Source organism: Trichomycterus rosablanca, chromosome 23 (genome assembly GCF_030014385.1).
Source record: "Trichomycterus rosablanca isolate fTriRos1 chromosome 23, fTriRos1.hap1, whole genome shotgun sequence".
Classification (NCBI taxonomy): domain Eukaryota; kingdom Metazoa; phylum Chordata; class Actinopteri; order Siluriformes; family Trichomycteridae; genus Trichomycterus; species Trichomycterus rosablanca.
This window is the reverse complement of record NC_086010.1, coordinates 19700680-19719986: the sequence shown is the minus strand read 5'-3', so window position 1 is coordinate 19719986 and position 19307 is coordinate 19700680. Positions and strand designations below refer to the sequence as shown.

At 43.9% G+C, this 19307-nt stretch overlaps 2 protein-coding genes across 2 annotated transcripts; one reads left to right on the top strand and one right to left on the bottom strand.

The window, feature by feature from the left end:
* The first annotated feature begins 1045 nt into the window (after window positions 1-1045).
* On the top strand, window positions 1046-7236 carry dcaf11 (ddb1 and cul4 associated factor 11). The gene is made up of 15 exons (XM_062985808.1): window positions 1046-1215; window positions 2028-2238; window positions 2341-2468; window positions 2602-2720; window positions 2931-2995; window positions 3134-3234; window positions 3319-3465; window positions 4303-4357; window positions 4795-4863; window positions 5190-5247; window positions 5324-5509; window positions 5753-5906; window positions 6175-6327; window positions 6421-6527; window positions 6780-7236. The coding sequence occupies exons 2-15, from the start codon at window positions 2039-2041 to the stop codon at window positions 6879-6881; spliced, it is 1644 nt and encodes a 547-aa protein (XP_062841878.1). The 5' UTR covers window positions 1046-1215; window positions 2028-2038; the 3' UTR covers window positions 6882-7236.
* A 2354-nt stretch (window positions 7237-9590) lies between these two features.
* Window positions 9591-19074, bottom strand: trpa1b (transient receptor potential cation channel, subfamily A, member 1b). The gene is made up of 27 exons (XM_062985617.1): window positions 19003-19074; window positions 18617-18779; window positions 17705-17880; window positions 17501-17608; window positions 17223-17331; window positions 15932-16077; window positions 15633-15772; window positions 15490-15538; window positions 15289-15388; window positions 15075-15175; window positions 14683-14852; window positions 14385-14549; window positions 14174-14288; window positions 13846-14012; window positions 13497-13584; window positions 13214-13273; window positions 12416-12502; window positions 12227-12297; window positions 11956-12109; window positions 11753-11842; window positions 11479-11648; window positions 11023-11152; window positions 10746-10928; window positions 10526-10594; window positions 10228-10335; window positions 10009-10133; window positions 9591-9792 (listed from the first exon to the last, which is right to left on the bottom strand). The coding sequence occupies exons 1-27, from the start codon at window positions 19072-19074 to the stop codon at window positions 9591-9593; spliced, it is 3318 nt and encodes a 1105-aa protein (XP_062841687.1).
* Window positions 19075-19307: the final 233 nt, after the last annotated feature.

Sequence of the window (19307 nt, the reverse complement as noted above, 5' to 3'; positions counted from 1 at the left end):
ATTTATTATAACATTATAACATTTATTATAACATTTATTATAACATTTATTATAACATTTATATGTAATAAAGTCTTAATATTTATGTTATAATTTTATTATATGTGTGTGTGTGTGTGTAGAATTCATACTCATTAAAATTACGTTAATACACACCACATTTATACACAGTTATATCACATTTAATAATCATTTTATTTTTAAATTAATTTTTATCACTAATGGTTGCAGGTTCGTGAGTGGAATTTTTCTCCGTTCTTGCTCGATACGAGATTCAGCTGCTCAACCGTCCGTGCTCGCCGTCGTCTGATTATCCTCTTCATGGCGCGCCAAACATTTTCAATACGAGACAGATCTGAACTGCAGGCAGGCCAGTCGAGCACATGCACTCTGTGTCTGGGAAGCCACTGTTGTAGCGTTTGCAGAATGTGGCCTGGCAAGCTGAAAGAACAAAAACTCAGGTCTCTCCAGATTCACTGAACATTTTCTTAATATTTTCTTAAATGTAGATGAAAAGGTAGGTGAAATATTCAATTTCTTTTTACTGAATGATCTTTAAAGCTGATTGACAATGCTTTCCTGAAGTTTGGAACACAGTGGTGAGCCACAATCCATCACTGCTTGTACTGATCCTTTGGTGGATCCTCCTTTTATACCCAATAATGACTCTCTCACCTGTTACTGATTTACTTGCTCTGTGTGGAATGTTTTTCAAATGTTCCACTTTTATTTTCCTCTAAATTCTAAATTCTGAACATGAACACACACTTTACACCACCTACATTTATAGATATGTGTATATAATGTGAGGTATTTGTTGGAGAGAAATGATATAATAAAGAATAGTGGGTATTTATACATGTAAAACTGTTTGTTGTGAATAAAGAGAAGTTATTTTGAGCTCGCTGGTGTCAGATTGTGTAGGGATCAGGGTTTCACTCTGTAGTGCACTAGTTTGTGATTTGGGACACAGCCCACGAAGCTCTCGCGTGTTCTCGCGATATTAGGGTTATCGCGATCATCTGACAGGAGCAGTGTATGTAAACAACATGGCGCCGCGTCAGAAGCTCTGTCAGATTTAAACATCAACTAACGAAGTTCAAACAGATAACATTAATATTGTACAATTAATATAAACAGTAACAGGAGCGTAGACTCATTATTTACTGTGGATTGTGTTGCAAAGAGAAGATCAGCAGGACAAGAGTAAAAAAGGTAAAGTGTTTTATGAGTGGAATAAATCGCGATTAGCATCATGCTAATAAACATAAAAACAGAGCGCTAAAGATCAAAGAGCAGCGCGGTGGGGGTTCTAATACTTTCACCAGCATTATAAATGATTATATTCTAGTGCTTTTACTTACTGTCATGTCACTGATTCACCAGTCAGTCCTGTTCTTATAGTTTACCGTAACCTGCATTAGATAACAGCTACAGAAGTGTGCAAAAGTATTTACCCCCCTGAGCTATAATCATATATAAATTCTTCAGACTGAACATGCAATTAAATAAGATTTACTTTTCTTTAATCTATAAAGTAGTAGAATAAAAAATGTTAAAATTACTGAAGCTTAAAATGAATTCACCCTTTTAATATTTAACATCTGTGCACATGTGAATCAGCTGTTTTTAACAACATTAACAATGATAAGCAGGTCTTTGTAAGGTCTGTCAGTATGGTAAAGGCTGTGCACTAAACTAAATTCTGTATCTGAGCAGTAAAACGCACCATAAACTCACTAAACAAAACCTTAAAATCAGTTCAGTCCAACGCAAAGATGTAGAGAAATGTGAAACTACATCCACACTGCCCAAGTCAGTCCACTCCTCTAAACTTTGTCTAACAGTTTTAAAGATGAATTGGATGAAATATTTCCTAGATTTTAGATCCATGTTGATCTGGTGTGGCATTATTTTTGATTTTCTGATGATCACAGCGCAGACGTTCACATTCCCCTGCAGAGTCGCTTCTGTTGCTGTGAGGTTGTTGTTTGTCGTTGATCATGCTCTGACCGTTTCTTCCCTAGGCTGTTGGTTTATGGGCTCCCAGTCCAGTTCTGGCATGTCCGGTCGCGGCTCGAGTGGAAACCCGGACCAGTCAGAACCAGAACAGAACCAGAACCAGACCCCGAACCAGACCCAGAACCAGACCCCGAGGAGCCGTAGGGGGACCGAGAGAGCGTCAGCATCTGAGGAGGACGTGGATTTAGCTCAAGTGCTGGCGTACCTACTAAGGAGGTGATCTGGATCCTTTTAATGTTGTGTTATTAGAAGTTATTATCTGGTTTCCTTTATAAATCACGTGTATAATTTTGTAATGTCTGTTGTGTGCTGTTTTAGGGGCCAGGTCAGACTGGTCCATGGCAGCGGAGCAACTGGTCTACAGCTCGTCCAGTCCATCTCTGACTCGGACGAGGACAGTGATGGAGCGTGGGAGGGGCGGCTAGGACATCGCTACGATCCTCCAGGTAAAAACATCCATTAGAACCGTCGGTCACGGTCAGGTGTTGGAACCGTTATTACAGACATTATTATAGTATTTACTTGGATTCGTTTGATTTCTTTTACTAAAATAAACTAAATGTGGTTTGTTTGGTTTAGTGGATTCTCACCCCGACACTCAGGAACTGGACCGCAGTGAGATTAGAACTCAGATCCTGCTGGCCACCGCATCATCACACCCCAACCACAACCAGAGCTTCACACACATGCTGAATCAGGTCTGAAACAACACACACATACACACAATGTACACTATGTCAACAAAAGTATTGGGACACCTCTTCTAATGCTTCTAAAAGCTCATGGTCCTGTGTCCAAATACTTTTGGCTGTATAGTGTATCACGGCATGGCTGTTTAAATGGTTAAGGTATATCATCCTTGTAAACTATTGTGTGTGTGTGTGTGTGTGTGTGTGTGTGTGTTGCAGCGTGAGCGGGGTCGCTGTAGTGGATCCAGTTTCTCTCATGGCGAGTGCAGCCGAATTCGCTCACAGTGAGTTTACAGGCTCTTCTGCACCCTCGTCCCTGATTACACTCTGTATCACGCCCCCTCCCCACTCCCCCTGTGAAACCATGCTCATTATTATCTGTATCATTCTTACTTTAGTCACTTCCTGCTGTGTGTTTTCAGCTTCCTGCCCAACTTCGTGGTGCACAAGGACACGTATCAGCAGAAAGCGTTCTGTGGCGTGTACAGCGAGGATGGAAACCTGTTCCTCTCTGCATGTCAAGGTCATACAGGGCACAGCCTCACAGACAGGTCACCATGCATGCTGTAGCTCTGTGTTAAAGCTGTGTGTGTGTGTGTGTGTGTAGATCAAAATATCCGTCTGTACGACACCAGTCGAGGTCGGTTCCGTCTGAAGCGGACGGTGAAGGCCAGAGACGTGGGCTGGAGTGTGTTAGACGTGTGTTTTACTCCCGACGCACGCGCCGCCCTCTACTCCAGCTGGTCTGATTATAGTACGTATCACACACTCACACACACACACACACACGTTACAATAAATCTGATAGGTGTACCTAATAAAGTGATGGGTGAGTGTATATAGGTGTGAACAGAACATGAACCAATGGAACTGCTGGTATGATTTCTAATGAACATGAAACAGATCAGACTTGAACAAAAGAAGGAACTGTGTGTGTGGGGGGGGGGGGGGGGGGGGTGAGAACTGAGAAGATGAAAGGATCTACAATGTTCTCAAAGAGCATTCAGACAGTCTGAGAACATCTCATTCAGTCTAAATGGCTCAAATCTGTGGAGACTCGTCCTGTTAATTACATTTATCTGTTTCAGCTACATCCATTACAGACAGAACAAACCAGTTATATCAAATAAATGATATTTGCAGCATTAGTGGGGAAGTTCCTTTTCCTGTTTCAGCATGACTGTGCACAAAGTGAGGTCCATAAAGGGTTGGTTTGTAGGAACTCCAATGGTCTGCACAAAGCAGTGACCTCAAATAACCCTTAGAGAATAAATTGGAACCTGACCCCACTAATGCTTGTTCCACTGAATGTACAAACTCTCGCAGACTCACTCCGAAGTCTTGTGCAAAGCCTTTCCACATGAGTCACATCATATTAACACCAAATCTATAGCTTATAAGCAGGCGTCCATAAACTTGTGGTGATGTTGAAGTGCTGCTGTTTCAGTACTGAATTATTATTATTATCAGCAGAATCAAACACACCTAATGCACTCTGATCTCTGTATCTTTACTTTCATTATGAAGTGTTTCATTATTTCTCTTATACTTTTATATATTTGTGTTTTGTTTGTTTGTTTGTTTGTTTCAGTCCACGTGTGCAGTTTAGACGGAGAGAGTGAAACCCACACCGCCCTGGACCTCAAGTTAGTGTCTCCCTCATAGTTCATTATAGCATTCAGATCCAGGTAATCAATCACCTGCACGCTCACTTCCTCTTCCTGTGGATGAGTGCTGATCACATCCCCCTCAGAGTCATGCATCCATCATAACAGTCCATTCATAACCTCCCCTCCCCATACACACACCCCTACACCCCTACACACACCCCGCCATTCGACCTGTCACATCACACACTGGCTGAGCTGAATGATAGGACCACGACTGTGATGATGCAACTGATCCTTAATCATCATCTATAATCTCACTCTGTTATATAGAACCATTGATCTCTCATGTGACTCCAGCCTGCTGTGTGTAATTACTGATTATTTCACCCCCACGGGGTGACGATGATGATATGAGACACTCAGAGCTCATTTCTGTATGTTCTAATAAACGTGTGTGTGTGTGTTTCTCTCAGTCCTGAAGAAAGAAGGTTCTGTGTGTTCTCACTCGCAGCGTCTACAGACAGCAGGGAGGTTCTGGGCGGGTCCGTATATCCACATCTAATTCACTGTCTTTAACTACCAGATCTCATTAGAAATACACACAGATGATCCAAAACATCAGGACCAGCCAACTGACCACCTGTCGGACCCCTTCAACCCGCACATGTACCATCAGGTCAACATCTAATAGATCCCTCACCCTCACATGTACCAGTGCTGCAGAATAGGCGTCACAATGCTCGTTTTTAGGGGTGGTCCTAATGTTTTGGCTCATCGGTGTATCTGCAGTATATTAAATATTAATAAATGTAGATGAAATAAATGAAAGTGAATCTGAAGTGTGTGTGTGTGTGTGTGTGTGTGACAGAGCTAACGATGGGTGTTTGTACGTGTTCGATCGCGAGCTGAACAAACGGACTCTGAAGGTAAGAACACACACACACACACACACACTTACACTGTTCATGTATTATGAATAATGTGTGTGTGTGTGTGTGACAGATCGACGCCCACGAAGACGACGTGAACGCGGTGGCGTTCGCCGACGCTTCCTCCCAGTTGCTGTTCTCGGGCAGCGACGATGCGCTGTGTAAGGTCTGGGACCGGCGCACCCTCAGAGAGAGCGCACCTCAACCTGTCGGGGTGTTAGCGGGTCACCGGGACGGAATCACCTTCATACACAGCAAGGTAACTCGCCAGGTTCCAATTCATCCTTTAAGTGCTGACCTCTGTTATCCTCAGTCTTTGTGCAGCGGCATCGATCAGCCAGCAGAGGGCGGAGGGGATTCCTCATACCTGCAGCAATTACGCCCTCTGCTGGCTGATGCCGCTGCACAGAGACCCTCAGATGAGCCGATCACAGTCCGAGCTGAGATTCGAACCCAAAGTGATAAATCCCCCATGTGTGTGTGTGTGTGTGTGTGTGTGCAGGGTGACGCCCGCTATCTGATCAGTAACTCGAAGGATCAGACCATTAAACTCTGGGACGTGAGAAAGTTCTCTCCTAAAGAAGGTCTAGCAGCATCACGCCTGGCCGTCACCCAGCAGAACTGGGACTACCGCTGGCAGCAGGTTCCTCAGAGAGGTACACACACACACACACACACACACACACACACACACACACACACTTAGTCCTACACGGCTGCTCTCAGACACCTCTCATGCAGTTTCCACAAGCGGCCACCAGAGGTCACCAGCAACAAAAATCTGTAGAGCTATTTTAAAATCATACAAGTTAATTAAAAAAGCTTTATAATAAAAGGAGCGTAAGCTCCAGTAGTTACAGTATAAAATCTCCAGCTTGTTTTGTTAATAATTCATGTTTTTATCCCCATGTTTTGTGCCTGTAGCTCTGAAGAGGCACAAACTGACCGGTGATACGTCGGTGATGACGTACAGGGGTCACGGCGTTCTGCACACGCTCATCCGCTGCCGTTTCTCCCCCGAGTTCAGTACAGGACAGAAGTTCATCTACAGCGGCTGCTCCACTGGAAAAGTCATCAGTAAGTGAAGCGCGTAGAGAAATCACAGACACACGTGGGTGTTCTGGGTTCGAGACGGGCGTCGGCCTGACCTCTCTTCTCTCTCTCTCATAGTTTACGATGTTCTGACGGGGCAGGTCGTGTCCAAACTGACGGGGCACGAGGCGTGCGTGAGGGACGTTAGCTGGCACCCGTATCAGGATAACCTCATCAGCAGCTCTGTAAGTCTCATTCTGTCAGTGTGTCTGTCGTGGATTGGGGGGGTGGGGGGGTTGGCTATGGATCCATAAACTTTTTTTACCGTTTTTACCATTAAAACAAAACACAAAATAAAATATACTTAATTAATAATAAAAAAAAAAAAAAGGCAATCTGGTCCCACTGTGGTTTACAAGATGAAACGTAAAGCCTCCACAAGGGGGCACTGTGTAAGGACCCTGGTTAGTAGCCCGAGTGTTTGTGTTTTCTTTCAGTGGGACGGAGCAGTTCAGGTTTGGGAGCATCGACACAATCACCTGCTGGATGAGGAGAGAGAACGGACGACCCAGTGGAGGAAAGAACAAGAGGAGAAATGAACACACACACACTCACACTCACACTCACACACACACACACACACACACACACACACACACACACACTTTATATAAGTTCTTCTGCTTCCTGTACAGCTGGAGTGTTAGTGATAATAATGATGGCGAAGGTTCCTGCAGTCCCAGTGTGAGATAATGATTGATGTGTTCATGCTGTGTGATGTAGAACGTTCTCCTCGTGACAGACCCTCATGCTTCTCTGTGTGTGTGTGTGTGCTGGATTATATATGTTCTATATGATAGAGGAGATGGTGAGATGATTGAGTAACGTTTCCTCCTCACAGCGACTCTGTTCATTCTTTTATCTCCTCAATTAAAAATCTTCTTCATTCTTCAAGCCAAAGTTTCCTTCTCAGCCTGCAGCTACATCACATCACATCCCACTCAGTTCTGTATCCGAGCGGAAATGCTGGAATTATCTCATAATGATCTCATAATGATCCATTACTGCTCATGATGAGGGAGAACAGGATCTCAGTCCATACAGGACAGGAACACAAACCCGTGTTGAATGTGTGTCGAGCTCTCAGACGACACTGAACGAGAAACCCTCACTCTGCTGTTATAAATACAGCCACATGAGCTCGGGAGCGCTTCAGAAAACCGTTTTCTGTTAACAGGGTTTGGTGAGATGCTGTGATGTGAGGAAAGATAAATTAGGAGTTTAAATAAAATAAAAGTTTGTAAGATTTTCTATCCTGTTGTTGCTGTTGGCTGGAGAACTTTGTGGTGCTTCTTAAAACACGAGACAAAAATAAATACGATAAACACTGAGCTGTTCAGTCCGATTTTATTGTTGCTGTGACATTTAAATATCATTTGATTTAATTAATAAAAGCAAAGATGTTCCAATAAAACACAAATGATTTTTGATTCACTGAACAAAACCATCAATACAAACTCTGCTGTTAAAGATCAACCACATTCACATCAACCACTGAAACATGTACATCACACACTCACTCATGATTATTCTGTATTATTATTGTTTACAAGCAATAACGATGTGCATCAGGTTCAATTACATTTCATTATGAGTGTTTTAATTACATAACATTTAATTACATTAGAATTAATTAGATCAAATTAAAATAAGTGTAACAAGAACAAAATACATTCCAATTTCTTTTAAATGATATTAGTTTAATATTTTAGTAAAACTAATAAAAGTGTGAGGATTCATTATTAAAATAAATGAATGTAAAGTGTAATTGATTCTCCTCACACACACACACACATACACACACACACATGCAGATTCACTTTATCAGTTTTAATTTAAATTTTCCTTTCATCACCAAACTACAGTTTTTATTTTCTTTGTTTTTGCGTTTCAGCTCATCCACAACTTCATTTTCTTTATTTGAATAGTTTATAGATCACAGCTGGTTTTATTTGTATTTATTCTAATTTTAACAGTTCTAAGATGATTTTGTTTATTCAGAACGTTTTTCTTTCTTTAAGCTGCAAAGTGAAGCTGGAATCTCAGTGTAAATAAAATGTTGCTGGAAAAACGTGTCGAGTTTTTATTAAATATAAACAAAGACTAAAATCGATCATTTGCTTGCTCTGAACCCAACTCAATTTCAATTTCAATTTCAACCATTTACAACATAATTGGCGCTTTGAGTAGTGGCCCTACTAACTCTTCAATAAATTCTTGGGAACAGGATCTAGGCGTATCCATAACTGAAGCTCAGTGGGCTCTTATTTTAAAATGGGTACACTCATCGTCCATCTGTGCTAGACACTGCCTGTTACAATTTAAACTCACTAATTCCAGGCTGGCAAGAATGTTCCCGGGTAGGTCCGATGCATGTCCCAGATGCGGCCACTCACCAGCCGACCATTCACACACGTTTTGGTCCTCCAAATTATCGTCCTTTTGGTCTGAAATTTTTAAAACGATTAGCCCGGCCCTAGAGATTACTTTAGACCTGTGTCCTGTTGTGGCCTTGTTTGGGGTCTCTCTAGATCATCAGTTTCCAGCAATGAAACAACGGGTAATAGCTTTTAGTACCCTACTGGCCAGACGTGCCATTCTTATGAGATGGAAGCTCCCCTCTCCGCCAACACACAACTGGTGGCTCCAGGAGCTTTTGAGCAACATCAAACTGGAGAAGCTGCATGCTTACAGATTGGGTTCACTACAAACTTTTCATAAAACCTGGTCACCTGTCCTTAATACTATTGAGGATTACTGCATCACCCCTGAGTAGAGGAGAGAGCCCCCCCCCCCCCCCCCTAATTGTGGTTTTTCTTTATATTTTTTCTTTTCCTTTTATTTATTTATTGAATGTAGTTATTTATTTACTTTTTTTTTTTATATGGGGTTGCTTTATTTTCTTACAATTTCTGTTGTTGAATGAACATATTGTCAATCTGTCTCTTATCTCTTGAAATGTACTGTATGCTTTGGTTTGACATAAGAAAATCTCAATAAAGAAAATGGTTATAAAATATAAACAAACGGTGATACATGAATATAATCTAAATATTAACGTTTGGTTTAATTATTAAAGATGCTGTGATTGGTTAATGATCTCACACAGCAAGTATCAATCAAGCTGAAGCTGAAGGAGCTTCCTAAAGTCACGACGACTGTGCCCATCATCCTCCCGGCTAATTAAACAGGATTACAGAACGACCTGAAAGCAACAGGAACAACAGCTACACAGATAACAAGACACTTCAGCATGTGGAGGAGCATTTTCTGGCCTCGAGGGCTTTCATCAGAGGGGCCCAGCGTGATTTACGGGATTTAGCCCTGGCGATGGAGCGCATGTCGACGGGTCCGTCGTTCTCGTCGGCCTCGGTGTTGATCTCCATCTTCTGGATGATGAGCTTTAGCAGCGTGTGCTGTTTATCCAGGACGGACGAGATTTCCTTCAACCTTCAACACAAAGCAGATAAAACACAACGTGTGTGTTAGTGCATCGTGTTACGCTTCTCCTGGTACTTTAATTACCCCAGCATGTTTTCACCATGCTGTGGAACCAGTTAAGCTCTCAGAACTAAAATAAAAATGAAACGTGGGAGCAGAAACGTGACTGAACGTGATTTTTACAGGTACGATGAGGTGAATAAAGGAAGCTGAGGGGCGTGGTACCTGTGTTTCTGCTTGATGAGTTCTCTCTCCAGAGGGCTGCTGGTACTCGACGACGACGATGAACTCACACGAGTCCGAACTTCAGTCTCCTGATCAAAGCTCCCACAGAACTGGTCCATCATCCCCTGCACATCAACACCAAGATGATGTAATATAATTATTCATATTAATAATAATAATAATAATAATAATAATAATAATAATAAAGGACGTACTGACCCATATCCTGGCGCACTTCCTGTTTGGGTAGATAGTGATACTGGATTTATCCACTCTGTTTATGAACCAGTAAGGAAGTTTCTCCTCCAGATTGGTGTGCAGATTAATCTACAACAAAAACAGCACAAGAAACCTTGATGTTATATTAATATTATTAAGAGAAATATGAAAATATCTGCACAGATGTGATTGGCTACATCTGAGGGAGGGCGCGGCCCAGGTCCAGGGTTCCTGTCCTGCACCCAGTGTTTACTGGTGGAACCCTATCCACAGCGACCCTGACCAGGATAAAACTCACCTGCATGGCGATTCTCTTGAGTGAAGCGTTTCTCTGAACTTCGGCGATGTCGCCCACCGCCAAACCGATCTACAACATTAAAGAGTTTATAATGATAAAACCTTCATACACCTTCATCTCACCATCGTCACTTATTTATTTATTTATTTATTTATTAGGATCTGAAGACGATGTTTTCCACTTTGTTTCCATTCCTGACTGAACAGAAAGCTTTTATTACCATCAGGTTCATGAGCAGAATAGGCATGAGGAGAACAAACAGCACAAAGATGAAGTAGGTGATTCTAGGAAACGTCAGCAGTCCATGTTCATACGGTTCCAGTAACAAGTTCTGATAGTTCAGCTCCCCGACCGTCATCACGAAGGTCTGAGCCAGAGCCAGTGGGATGGAATTAAACTCCATCTGATCAACACAAACAGAACGTCAGATCAAACTGAACCTGATTCACTTCTCATGAAGAAGTTAAATATATTTGATCTTGTTTAGTTTGTTTTACTCGGTGGAGCATGAGGGCGTAGAAGGAGAGACCGAACGCCAGCAGGAGGAAGAGGAAGAGGACGAGGACGCTGACCAGAGTTCTGATGATCTCACCAAACATCACCACGTAAATCCCTAAACGCTCGAACCTGAAACAACCAGAGAGACTCAGATCAAAGAGGAACTGGTCAAAGAGAAACAGATCAAAGAGAAACTGATCAAAGAGAAACTGATCAGATCAAAGTAACTATTTAATAATAATAAAGTTTTGATGAGGGCGGGGTTAGACTGAGGGCGGGGTTAGATTAAATGTGGGGTTATGTGAGGGGCGGGGCCTGAGTGAGTACTAGAGTCTATTAATCGTCGGGTTATATTAAGAGCTGGGCTACATTAAGGGCGAGGTCTGGGCGAGGGCGGGGTTATATTATGGGCGGGGCTATATTAGGGGAGGGGTGTGAGCGAGGTGTAATGTTACCTTTGGAAGTAGAGCAGGAAGTTGATCCAGGCGAATAAAATGGCCAGAGCTCCACACGTCCAGTACGATTCCCTCTCCACCCCGAAAAACATCGGAACCACGAAGGCCAGAGAGAAAAGCGCCGTGGCCCAATCAGATACGTTCGAGGCGTCCAGGAAGTAAATCATCCTCTACAGGAACCACAACATCAAAAGAACATCAATAGGACATCAAAGGGATCACTGTAACGCTGCTGAATCAGGAGTACAGGTGGAACAGGAAGTGATGTGGTTACCTGCTGACTGATCTGCACCAGCTCCTTACAGACGGCGTAGACGTTCATGATGAGAACCATCAGCATGGAGACCGAAATCAAACAGCTTTGCTGAAACCACAGAGAGAAGGATGTTATAACATCACCTCAGGATTACAACACTGCTGTGATTGGACGGGCGGGATGTGTAGCCCCGCCCCCCGTAGTGCGGTCAGTGGAAGCACCGTGCTGAAGGACAGCAGCTCGGCGGCGCCCCCCGTGATGTTCGTCGAATTGTTGTTACCAGGTTTGAGGTCTATGACGAGGTAGGTGAGGGGCAGCAATCCCAGCAGGCACACTGCTAAATTCAACAGGTGAGCTTTACTACCGTACGCCGTCCTGCAGGAGACACAATCAATCAACCAGCCGATCAATCAACCAATCAATCAATAAAATCGATCAATAAACCAATCAGCTGATCAATCAATAAATCGATCAATGTTTTAGTTTGTTCACCATTTCATCTCCAGATATTTCTGACAGACAGGGTGAGTGAGAAGCTCCAACCGGTTATACTGAACCATCGCCTGCAACCACAATAAATATAATAATAATAATATAATAGTAATATAATAAGAAAACCATAACAACAATAATATATTAGATTATTATTATTATTGTTATTATGATATAAGTTAGACTCACGTTCAGAGCTCCCAGAGGTTGAATAATTTTCTTGGAATTTTTCTGCATTTTGATTGGAGCCTGAAGCCACTTGAAGTTGTACATGATCTAAAATAAAGAAGATTCTGGATCAGAGTTCAGACGGCTGAGAGGTTCAGGTATGTGTGTGTTAGTGTGTGTGTGTGTGTGTGTGTGTGTGTGTGTGTGTTAGTGTGTGTGTGTGTGTGTACGAGTATGTGTGTGTGTGTTAGTGTGTGTGTTAGTGTGTGTGTGTGTGTGTGTGTTAGTGTGTGTGTGTGTGTGTGTGTGTGTGTGTGTACGAGTATGTGTGTGTGTGTGTTAGTGTGTGTGTGTGTGTGTTAGTGTGTGTGTGTGTGTACGAGTATGTGTGTGTGTGTTAGTGTGTGTGTGTGTGTGTTAGTCTGTGTGTGTGTGTGTGTACGAGTATGTGTGTGTGTGTTAGTGTGTGTGTTAGTGTGTGTGTGTGTGTGTGTGTTAGTGTGTGTGTGTGTGTGTGTGTACGAGTATGTGTGTGTGTGTTAGTGTGTGTGTGTGTGTGTGTGTGTGTGTACAAGTATGTGTGTGTGTGTGTGTGTATGTTAGTGTGTGTGTGTGTTAGTGTGTGTGTGAGTGTGTGTGTGTGTGTTAGTGTGTGTGTGTGTGTGTTAGTGTGTGTGTGTGTGTGTGTGTGTGTGTACGAGCGTGTGTGTGTGTGTGTGTGTGTACGAGTGTGTGTGTGTGAGTGTGTGTGTGTGAGTGTGTGTGTGTGTGTTAGTGTGTGTGAGTGAGTGTGTGTGTGTGTGTGTGTGTGTGTGTTACGTGGTAGTCGATGTTGTTGGGGTCGTGCTCTGATTCTATTAAACACAGATCCAGAAGATGCTGCAGAACAACAGAAACAAAATAAATATTATTAGATCCAATAAATAACCAAAAGTTTGTGGACACCAGACCACCATGATCCTACTGCAAAATATAAAACATAATTATATAAACTATTTATTAATTATTCATTACCAGAAATTAAATATAATTAATAATATTAGCAATATAAAATACTAACAATAATAATAATAATATTGAATATTATTTAAACTAATCAGACCTTTGAGGATTCAGGCAGGAACTCGATGAGATCCAGTACAGGGCAGCGACTCAAACCCGTTTTAAACTGGCTTACAGCCTCCGTGCACCTGAAACCAGTAACACACACAATTAAATCATAAATTTACTTATTTATATTCACATTTGCACCAAAGTCTCTCAATTTAGTCATTTCTGGTTCCCTATGACATCACCAGCGCTGAGTTCGAGTGAGGATTATATTCAGAAGAGTTTCTGACCCAGAATTCCTGCGGGCACCTCAAGTGGACAGAAGCAGGCGCTGATGGAAATATTTAGTCGTTTTGCTATAATAAATGTGCCGTGTGTGTGTGTGTGTGTGTGTTTCTCACCTCTCGTGGTCGATGATGGCGTTAGCGACGTCGGTTTTGCCGTTCCTCACCGCTTCGTGGAAGAACGAGGCGTGGTCCCTGTTCAGAACGATCTCGGCCCCTCGGTTCAGTAAGAGCTTCACCGCCGCGACGTGACCTTTACTGGCCGCCACATGCAGAGCCGTGTTCTGGGTCATCACACACACACACACACACACACACACACACACACACACACACAACAAAGTGTTAATGAATCCTCCTCAGTCTCTGTGCAGCTCCATCGATCAGCCAGCAGAGGACGTTATTGCTGCAGTTATGAGGAATCTCCTAATGTATACAATTGTACCCCGTCTTCATCGCTGCAATCCAGCAGTTTGGTATTAGCCGAGAGCAGGGTGATCATGGTCTGGGTGAATCCTTCAGCTGCTGCATGGTGTAAACACGACCAGCCTTTATAATCGCTACACACAACAAAACATTATTTACATTCATTTTATTTTATAAGGTTTTTAATCCATCGACGCTGAAGTGTCGGGCATGTGAGCGTGAGCACATACTTTTGGAAGAGCGCCCCCCTCCTGAGCAGCAGGTCCACCACTTTAACGTGGCCCCCTCTAGAGGCCAGGTGCAGCGGCGTGAGTCCGTTCTCGTCGCCCTCGTTCAACAGACGAGAGTCGCTGATCATCTCCAACAGTCTGAGACATGTGTTCACTCGACCGTACCTGACAGAGAGAGAACACACACACACACACACACACACACCATGTCACACTATATCTACACAAACCATCCCAGTGTGTGTGTGAGTGTGTGTGTGTATATATATATATATATATGAGTGTGTGTGTGTCTTACTCAGCAGCAAAGTGCAGTGCTGATTTCTTCTCTCTGGATTTGTGAGCTGGGCAGATCTCTAATCCCAGCATGTTTTTGACTGACTGGTGGACTCCCAGTTTGCAGGCGTAGTGGAGCGGGGTGCAGCCGTCCAGATCTTTATCACTCATCAGCTTCCTCACACCCTCATCCTGCACACACACACACACACACACACACAATACACTTCAGTATGTTCTCTGGGGGTGGTGCAGCAGTACTGGGGTTCCTTTAAGCAGTGAGATCTTTTAAAAACATGCAGAAGGTGGATTGGCAGCTCTATATGGGCCATTGACAGTCATAAAAGCTGTTACAGAAGATACATGAGTGAGTGAGTGATGGCTGATTGATGGATGGATGATGGATGAAGGTACCTGTAGAACATGTTCTGGAAGGTTCTTCAGTCCTCTGGGTTGGAAGATGATGAGATGGAGGAAGTTCTGTCCTGATTTATCTTTCACTCTGAAATCTGCGCCTGTGGTGAGAGAGACTCTGAGCTCAGCTGATCATCGTGATGAATGAATGAATGAATGAATGATTGATTAATTAGTTAATAATGATTAGTGATGATCAGTGATGAGATTTCACCCTGAGACAGGAGGAATGAAACGGTTCTCCAGGCGCTGCAGGTTGTAGCCAGCAGTAACGGAGTCAGTCCATTACAGTCCACGGGGTCGATCTCCGCGCCCTGCTCTCAACAACATCGAGAACTTAATAAATATTCAATATTAATGATTAAATATTAAACATTAAATATTTCACTGAAATAAAATTTATTCTTTTATTCACCTGAGAAATGAGAAACTCCACCAGCTCCACATGATCAAACAACGTCGCTCTGTAACACAGCACAGATGTTACAGGTGTGTGTGTGTACAGGTGTGTATGTGTGTGTGTGTGTGTATGTGTACAGGTGTGTTTGTACATGTGACCTGTGTAACGGTGTCTGATTGGCCCCGTCCGTGATGTTGATGATGACGTCACTGAGCTGTAGGTAGGAGCGCAGCATGGCCTGTACGGCCTCCATCGCCCCCTGAGTGCAGGCGAAGTGTAGCGCCGTGGATTTATCAAACTGCACACACACACACACACACACACACACACACACACACACACACACAGAGAGATCATGTGATCAGTTTATCCGCCGCTCGTTCTGCTGTGTCCCGACTGGATGAATGAATTCGCTGCTGTTCCTAATAAAGTGCTCGGTGTGTGTGCACGTGTTTACCTGTCTCTGCTCGATTTTGGCTCCTTTAGTGATGCAGAGTTTGATGACCTCGATGTTTCCTCCTCGTACAGCCAGGTGTAACGGGCTGCTCTTCGATTTATCTACATAATTGATGTGGGTGGACGTGGAGACGCCCATCTCCTCTCCTACAATTAAAAATGATTTATTTTATTCACACTGGAACCTCTGGAACCTTCATTTAACAGATTTCAGATTTAACGGACAAAATCTGGGAAACTGAACGTCTGGTCCGATTGTTTAAAATTCCTGTGAGAAGCGTCCAGACACCAGTAGTTCAGTAATCGTCCACTAGTCTGCACTGTTTACATGAGTGAGAGGCTTTATTTGGTTGGAAGTATCGCTCTGTTCTCGCCTTTTTCTCTGTGTTCGATGCTTAATTTTTATGTTTTTATTTTTAAGTTCTAGAGCTCAGTTCTGCACCAGCGCTGCTCCAGTAACCCCCAGCAGAGCTTCAGACTCAGAATAAAAGAAAGTATCCGAGTCCCACGATACCATCACGGTCCATCATTCTCAGAAACGCCTGACCGGAGCTCAGGTCTCGTACCGTCTGTGATGAGTCTGAGCTCAGAGGAGGCGGCGGCGGCGTTCCTGGATCTTGTTGATATTTTGAGTTCTGTTTTGTGTACTGGGTTCTGGTGATGGACGGTGTTCACTGACCAGACTGATGGAGTCCAGACGTGTCGTTACTCAGTGCAGAAACACGTCAGCTTTTAAACATTCTGTTCATGTTGTTATCTGCAGTTTGATCTGTTTGATCGGTGTGTGAGGGTGTGTGTGTGTACAGTGATGTGATGATGTGATGAATGGGTTTAGTGATCAGATGAGGGACCGGCGGTGAGGGGATTTGTTTAGCGACTCTCCTCACATTTGCGTGGGCGGCGTCCCGTGTAGCTCGTGTTTAATGTGAAAAGGGTTTTGTTTATCTTTCTGCCGTGGTTTTAACGTGTCCACGTGTGCAAACGGATGTAAATCCATGTAAATATTAACATTTACATTCAGCCTAAACACGGAGCCGCTGAGACTGATGTTCCGTACAGCTGCAGGTCTCCTGTATCAGCGCTGAACCTCTTTATACAAAAAGCAGCTGAAATCTGAGCGGTGAACGCAGCATTAAACACATTCAGGATCCACTGAGCTCTCGAACACACCCTCACACCAAATGCTCCCAACACACACCAGTCAGACCAGTCCACTCCTGAGGTGGATCATTCACTCACTCATTCATTCATTTATTATATTATTTATTTATTTATTCACTCATTCATCTCACCTTTCTGCAGAACCACCTCCATGGCTTCCTTGGCACCGGAGAATGCCACGGTGTGGATGGCGTAATGTCCCAGTTTGTTCTGGTGACACAGTTTGGCTCCGTATTTGAACTAAAGGAGAAAAAAACACAAAGCTGCTTTTTATATTCTGTACTGAGAACCAGCGTCTCCTTCTGGGCATCCACGCACCCACCCTGCCACCCTGCCACGCCCCCTTATGTCCCCTGTGCGTGGGTACAGTGGGGTTCACCCTGGACTGGGTTTTGGATTTTGCTCTCACCAGAGTGTAAAGAGCATCACAGTTGTTGCTGGAACAGGCGACCATCACAGGGGTGTTCCCCAAATCTCCCTCCAGGTTCACGTCCGTCCGCCGGCAGGACAGAAGCACCTGGAACACAAACGACAGCGACAACTGATCCAGGTGATTGTGTGAGCGGGTACAGAAGCTTTAATGTTGTACCGCGTGTGTTAGGGCGTGACTCACATGGAGCAAGTTGTTGTGATTTCGGGTGATGGCCAGGTGAAGAGGCGCCATCATGGCTGTGTTGAGGATGTTTGGATTGGCGCCCAGTTCCAGCAGCAGCGCACAGCTGGACTCCTGGTTCTTCTCCACGGCGAGGTGTAGAGGGGTTCGACCCTCAGCATCCGGGACGTCCAGCTCTACTCAACACAGAACGTTCAGTCAGTGTGAGCGGGATCAAAACAGCATAAACAGAAACACCTGTATGGGTACACCCGGCTGTGCCTGAGGGAGGGCTGTCAACCGGGCTTCATTGCTGCCATACTAATGTGACATCTGCTGCTGGGTCGAGGCCCCTGCACTGGCGGTTATTACGGGGTTCATAGCCGTTACATTTATACATCTGTACACGGTGCGGCTCTCTGTGAGACTCCGTTACTGCACACGTGTCAACAATTAGTTCTTATTAGTGCTAATTAAAATATACACATTAAAAGAATCATCATTAATTGATCGTGTAACTGAGGGAAGGACGTCCACACACTTTCTGCCGTTCTGTGGGGACGTGGTGACGCCTCCGTCCTCCATCTTTCCTGCGTCTTTAATGCGTCTGTGCTGCAGTTGAATCACTGGAGAATCTGATTATTGATCTCATGTTTCTCTGTACTTATCTAATGGAGGGTAAAAGCTCTCCTCACTCCCCAGGGTGTCCAAACTCACCCACAAAACACAGCAAATAATAGCAGACACTCATTCTGATGTGATTAGTGTATTATCCACCTTTGTGGCAACAGTTTAGGGAAGGCCTTTATGTTCATGGAGTAAAAAAACAGGGGATAGAGAGTATAGATTAGTGTATTAGGAGTAGGGGATAGGGAGTATGAAATAGGGACTAGGGGATAGGGAATAGGGAGTGTGTAGAGATTTAAGACTTACCCCCTGGTCCCACTATGGACTGGATGAGCTGAATGACGTCCAGGTTCCCGTTAGCCGCGGCGTGATGGATGGGTGCGGCTCCGCCCTCATCCGTACAGCTCAGGTGAGATGGACTCTTCCTGCTCAGGTAATCCAGAGCTACAGCGTCACCTTTACTCGCCCACTGAGGGAAACACAGAGTTCTTACTGGTCTGGTCTGGTCTGGTGTTTACCCCCCGCCCCACCCCGCCCCACCCGTGTGGTGTGAAGCCAGAGTGACGTACATTTCCATATGAAACATACAGAGAACATACACATGGAAGCAGAAACGCTATTCAGTTACACGCTGAGCTCGTTTAGCAAAAACAACACAGACGCTAATAAATCCAACCACAGCGGAAACTCACCTCGAACACGCTAGCGTTAGCCATGCTATCAGCATTCTCTATCAGACAGCTGTAGGAACTGTTCTGCGTCATCAACCTTTATTATAGAGCAAACCTATAAAACATCAAAGAACAGGATCATTTATATAATTATGATCTTATATACTTTATATTACATTAGCTAACGAGTTCAGATCTCAGGTCTGTGGTGTGGGTGTGCGCATCATCTCTCAAAATCAAACCCTGTTAAAACAGACTGACCCTCTGTGTGACCTCAGCTCTACTGAGAAGCTTCTCACTTTGGAGTGTCTGTGTGTGGGAATTTG

Coding starts and splice junctions, on each gene's coding strand:
- dcaf11 (XM_062985808.1), top strand. CDS start 2,039: ATGGGCTCCCAGTCCAGTTCTGGCATGTCCGGTCGCGGCTCGAGTGGA. Junction 2,721..2,930: donor TCACACACATGCTGAATCAG/GTCTGAAACAAC, acceptor TGTGTGTTGCAG/CGTGAGCGGGGTCGCTGTAG. Junction 6,328..6,420: donor CTCCACTGGAAAAGTCATCA/GTAAGTGAAGCG, acceptor TCTCTCTCATAG/TTTACGATGTTCTGACGGGG.
- trpa1b (XM_062985617.1), bottom strand. CDS start 19,074: ATGACGCAGAACAGTTCCTACAGCTGTCTGATAGAGAATGCTGATAGC. Junction 15,773..15,931: donor CCAAAATCGAGCAGAGACAG/GTAAACACGTGC, acceptor GTGTGTGTGCAG/TTTGATAAATCCACGGCGCT. Junction 12,298..12,415: donor AACCTCTGGGAGCTCTGAAC/GTGAGTCTAACT, acceptor TTGTGGTTGCAG/GCGATGGTTCAGTATAACCG.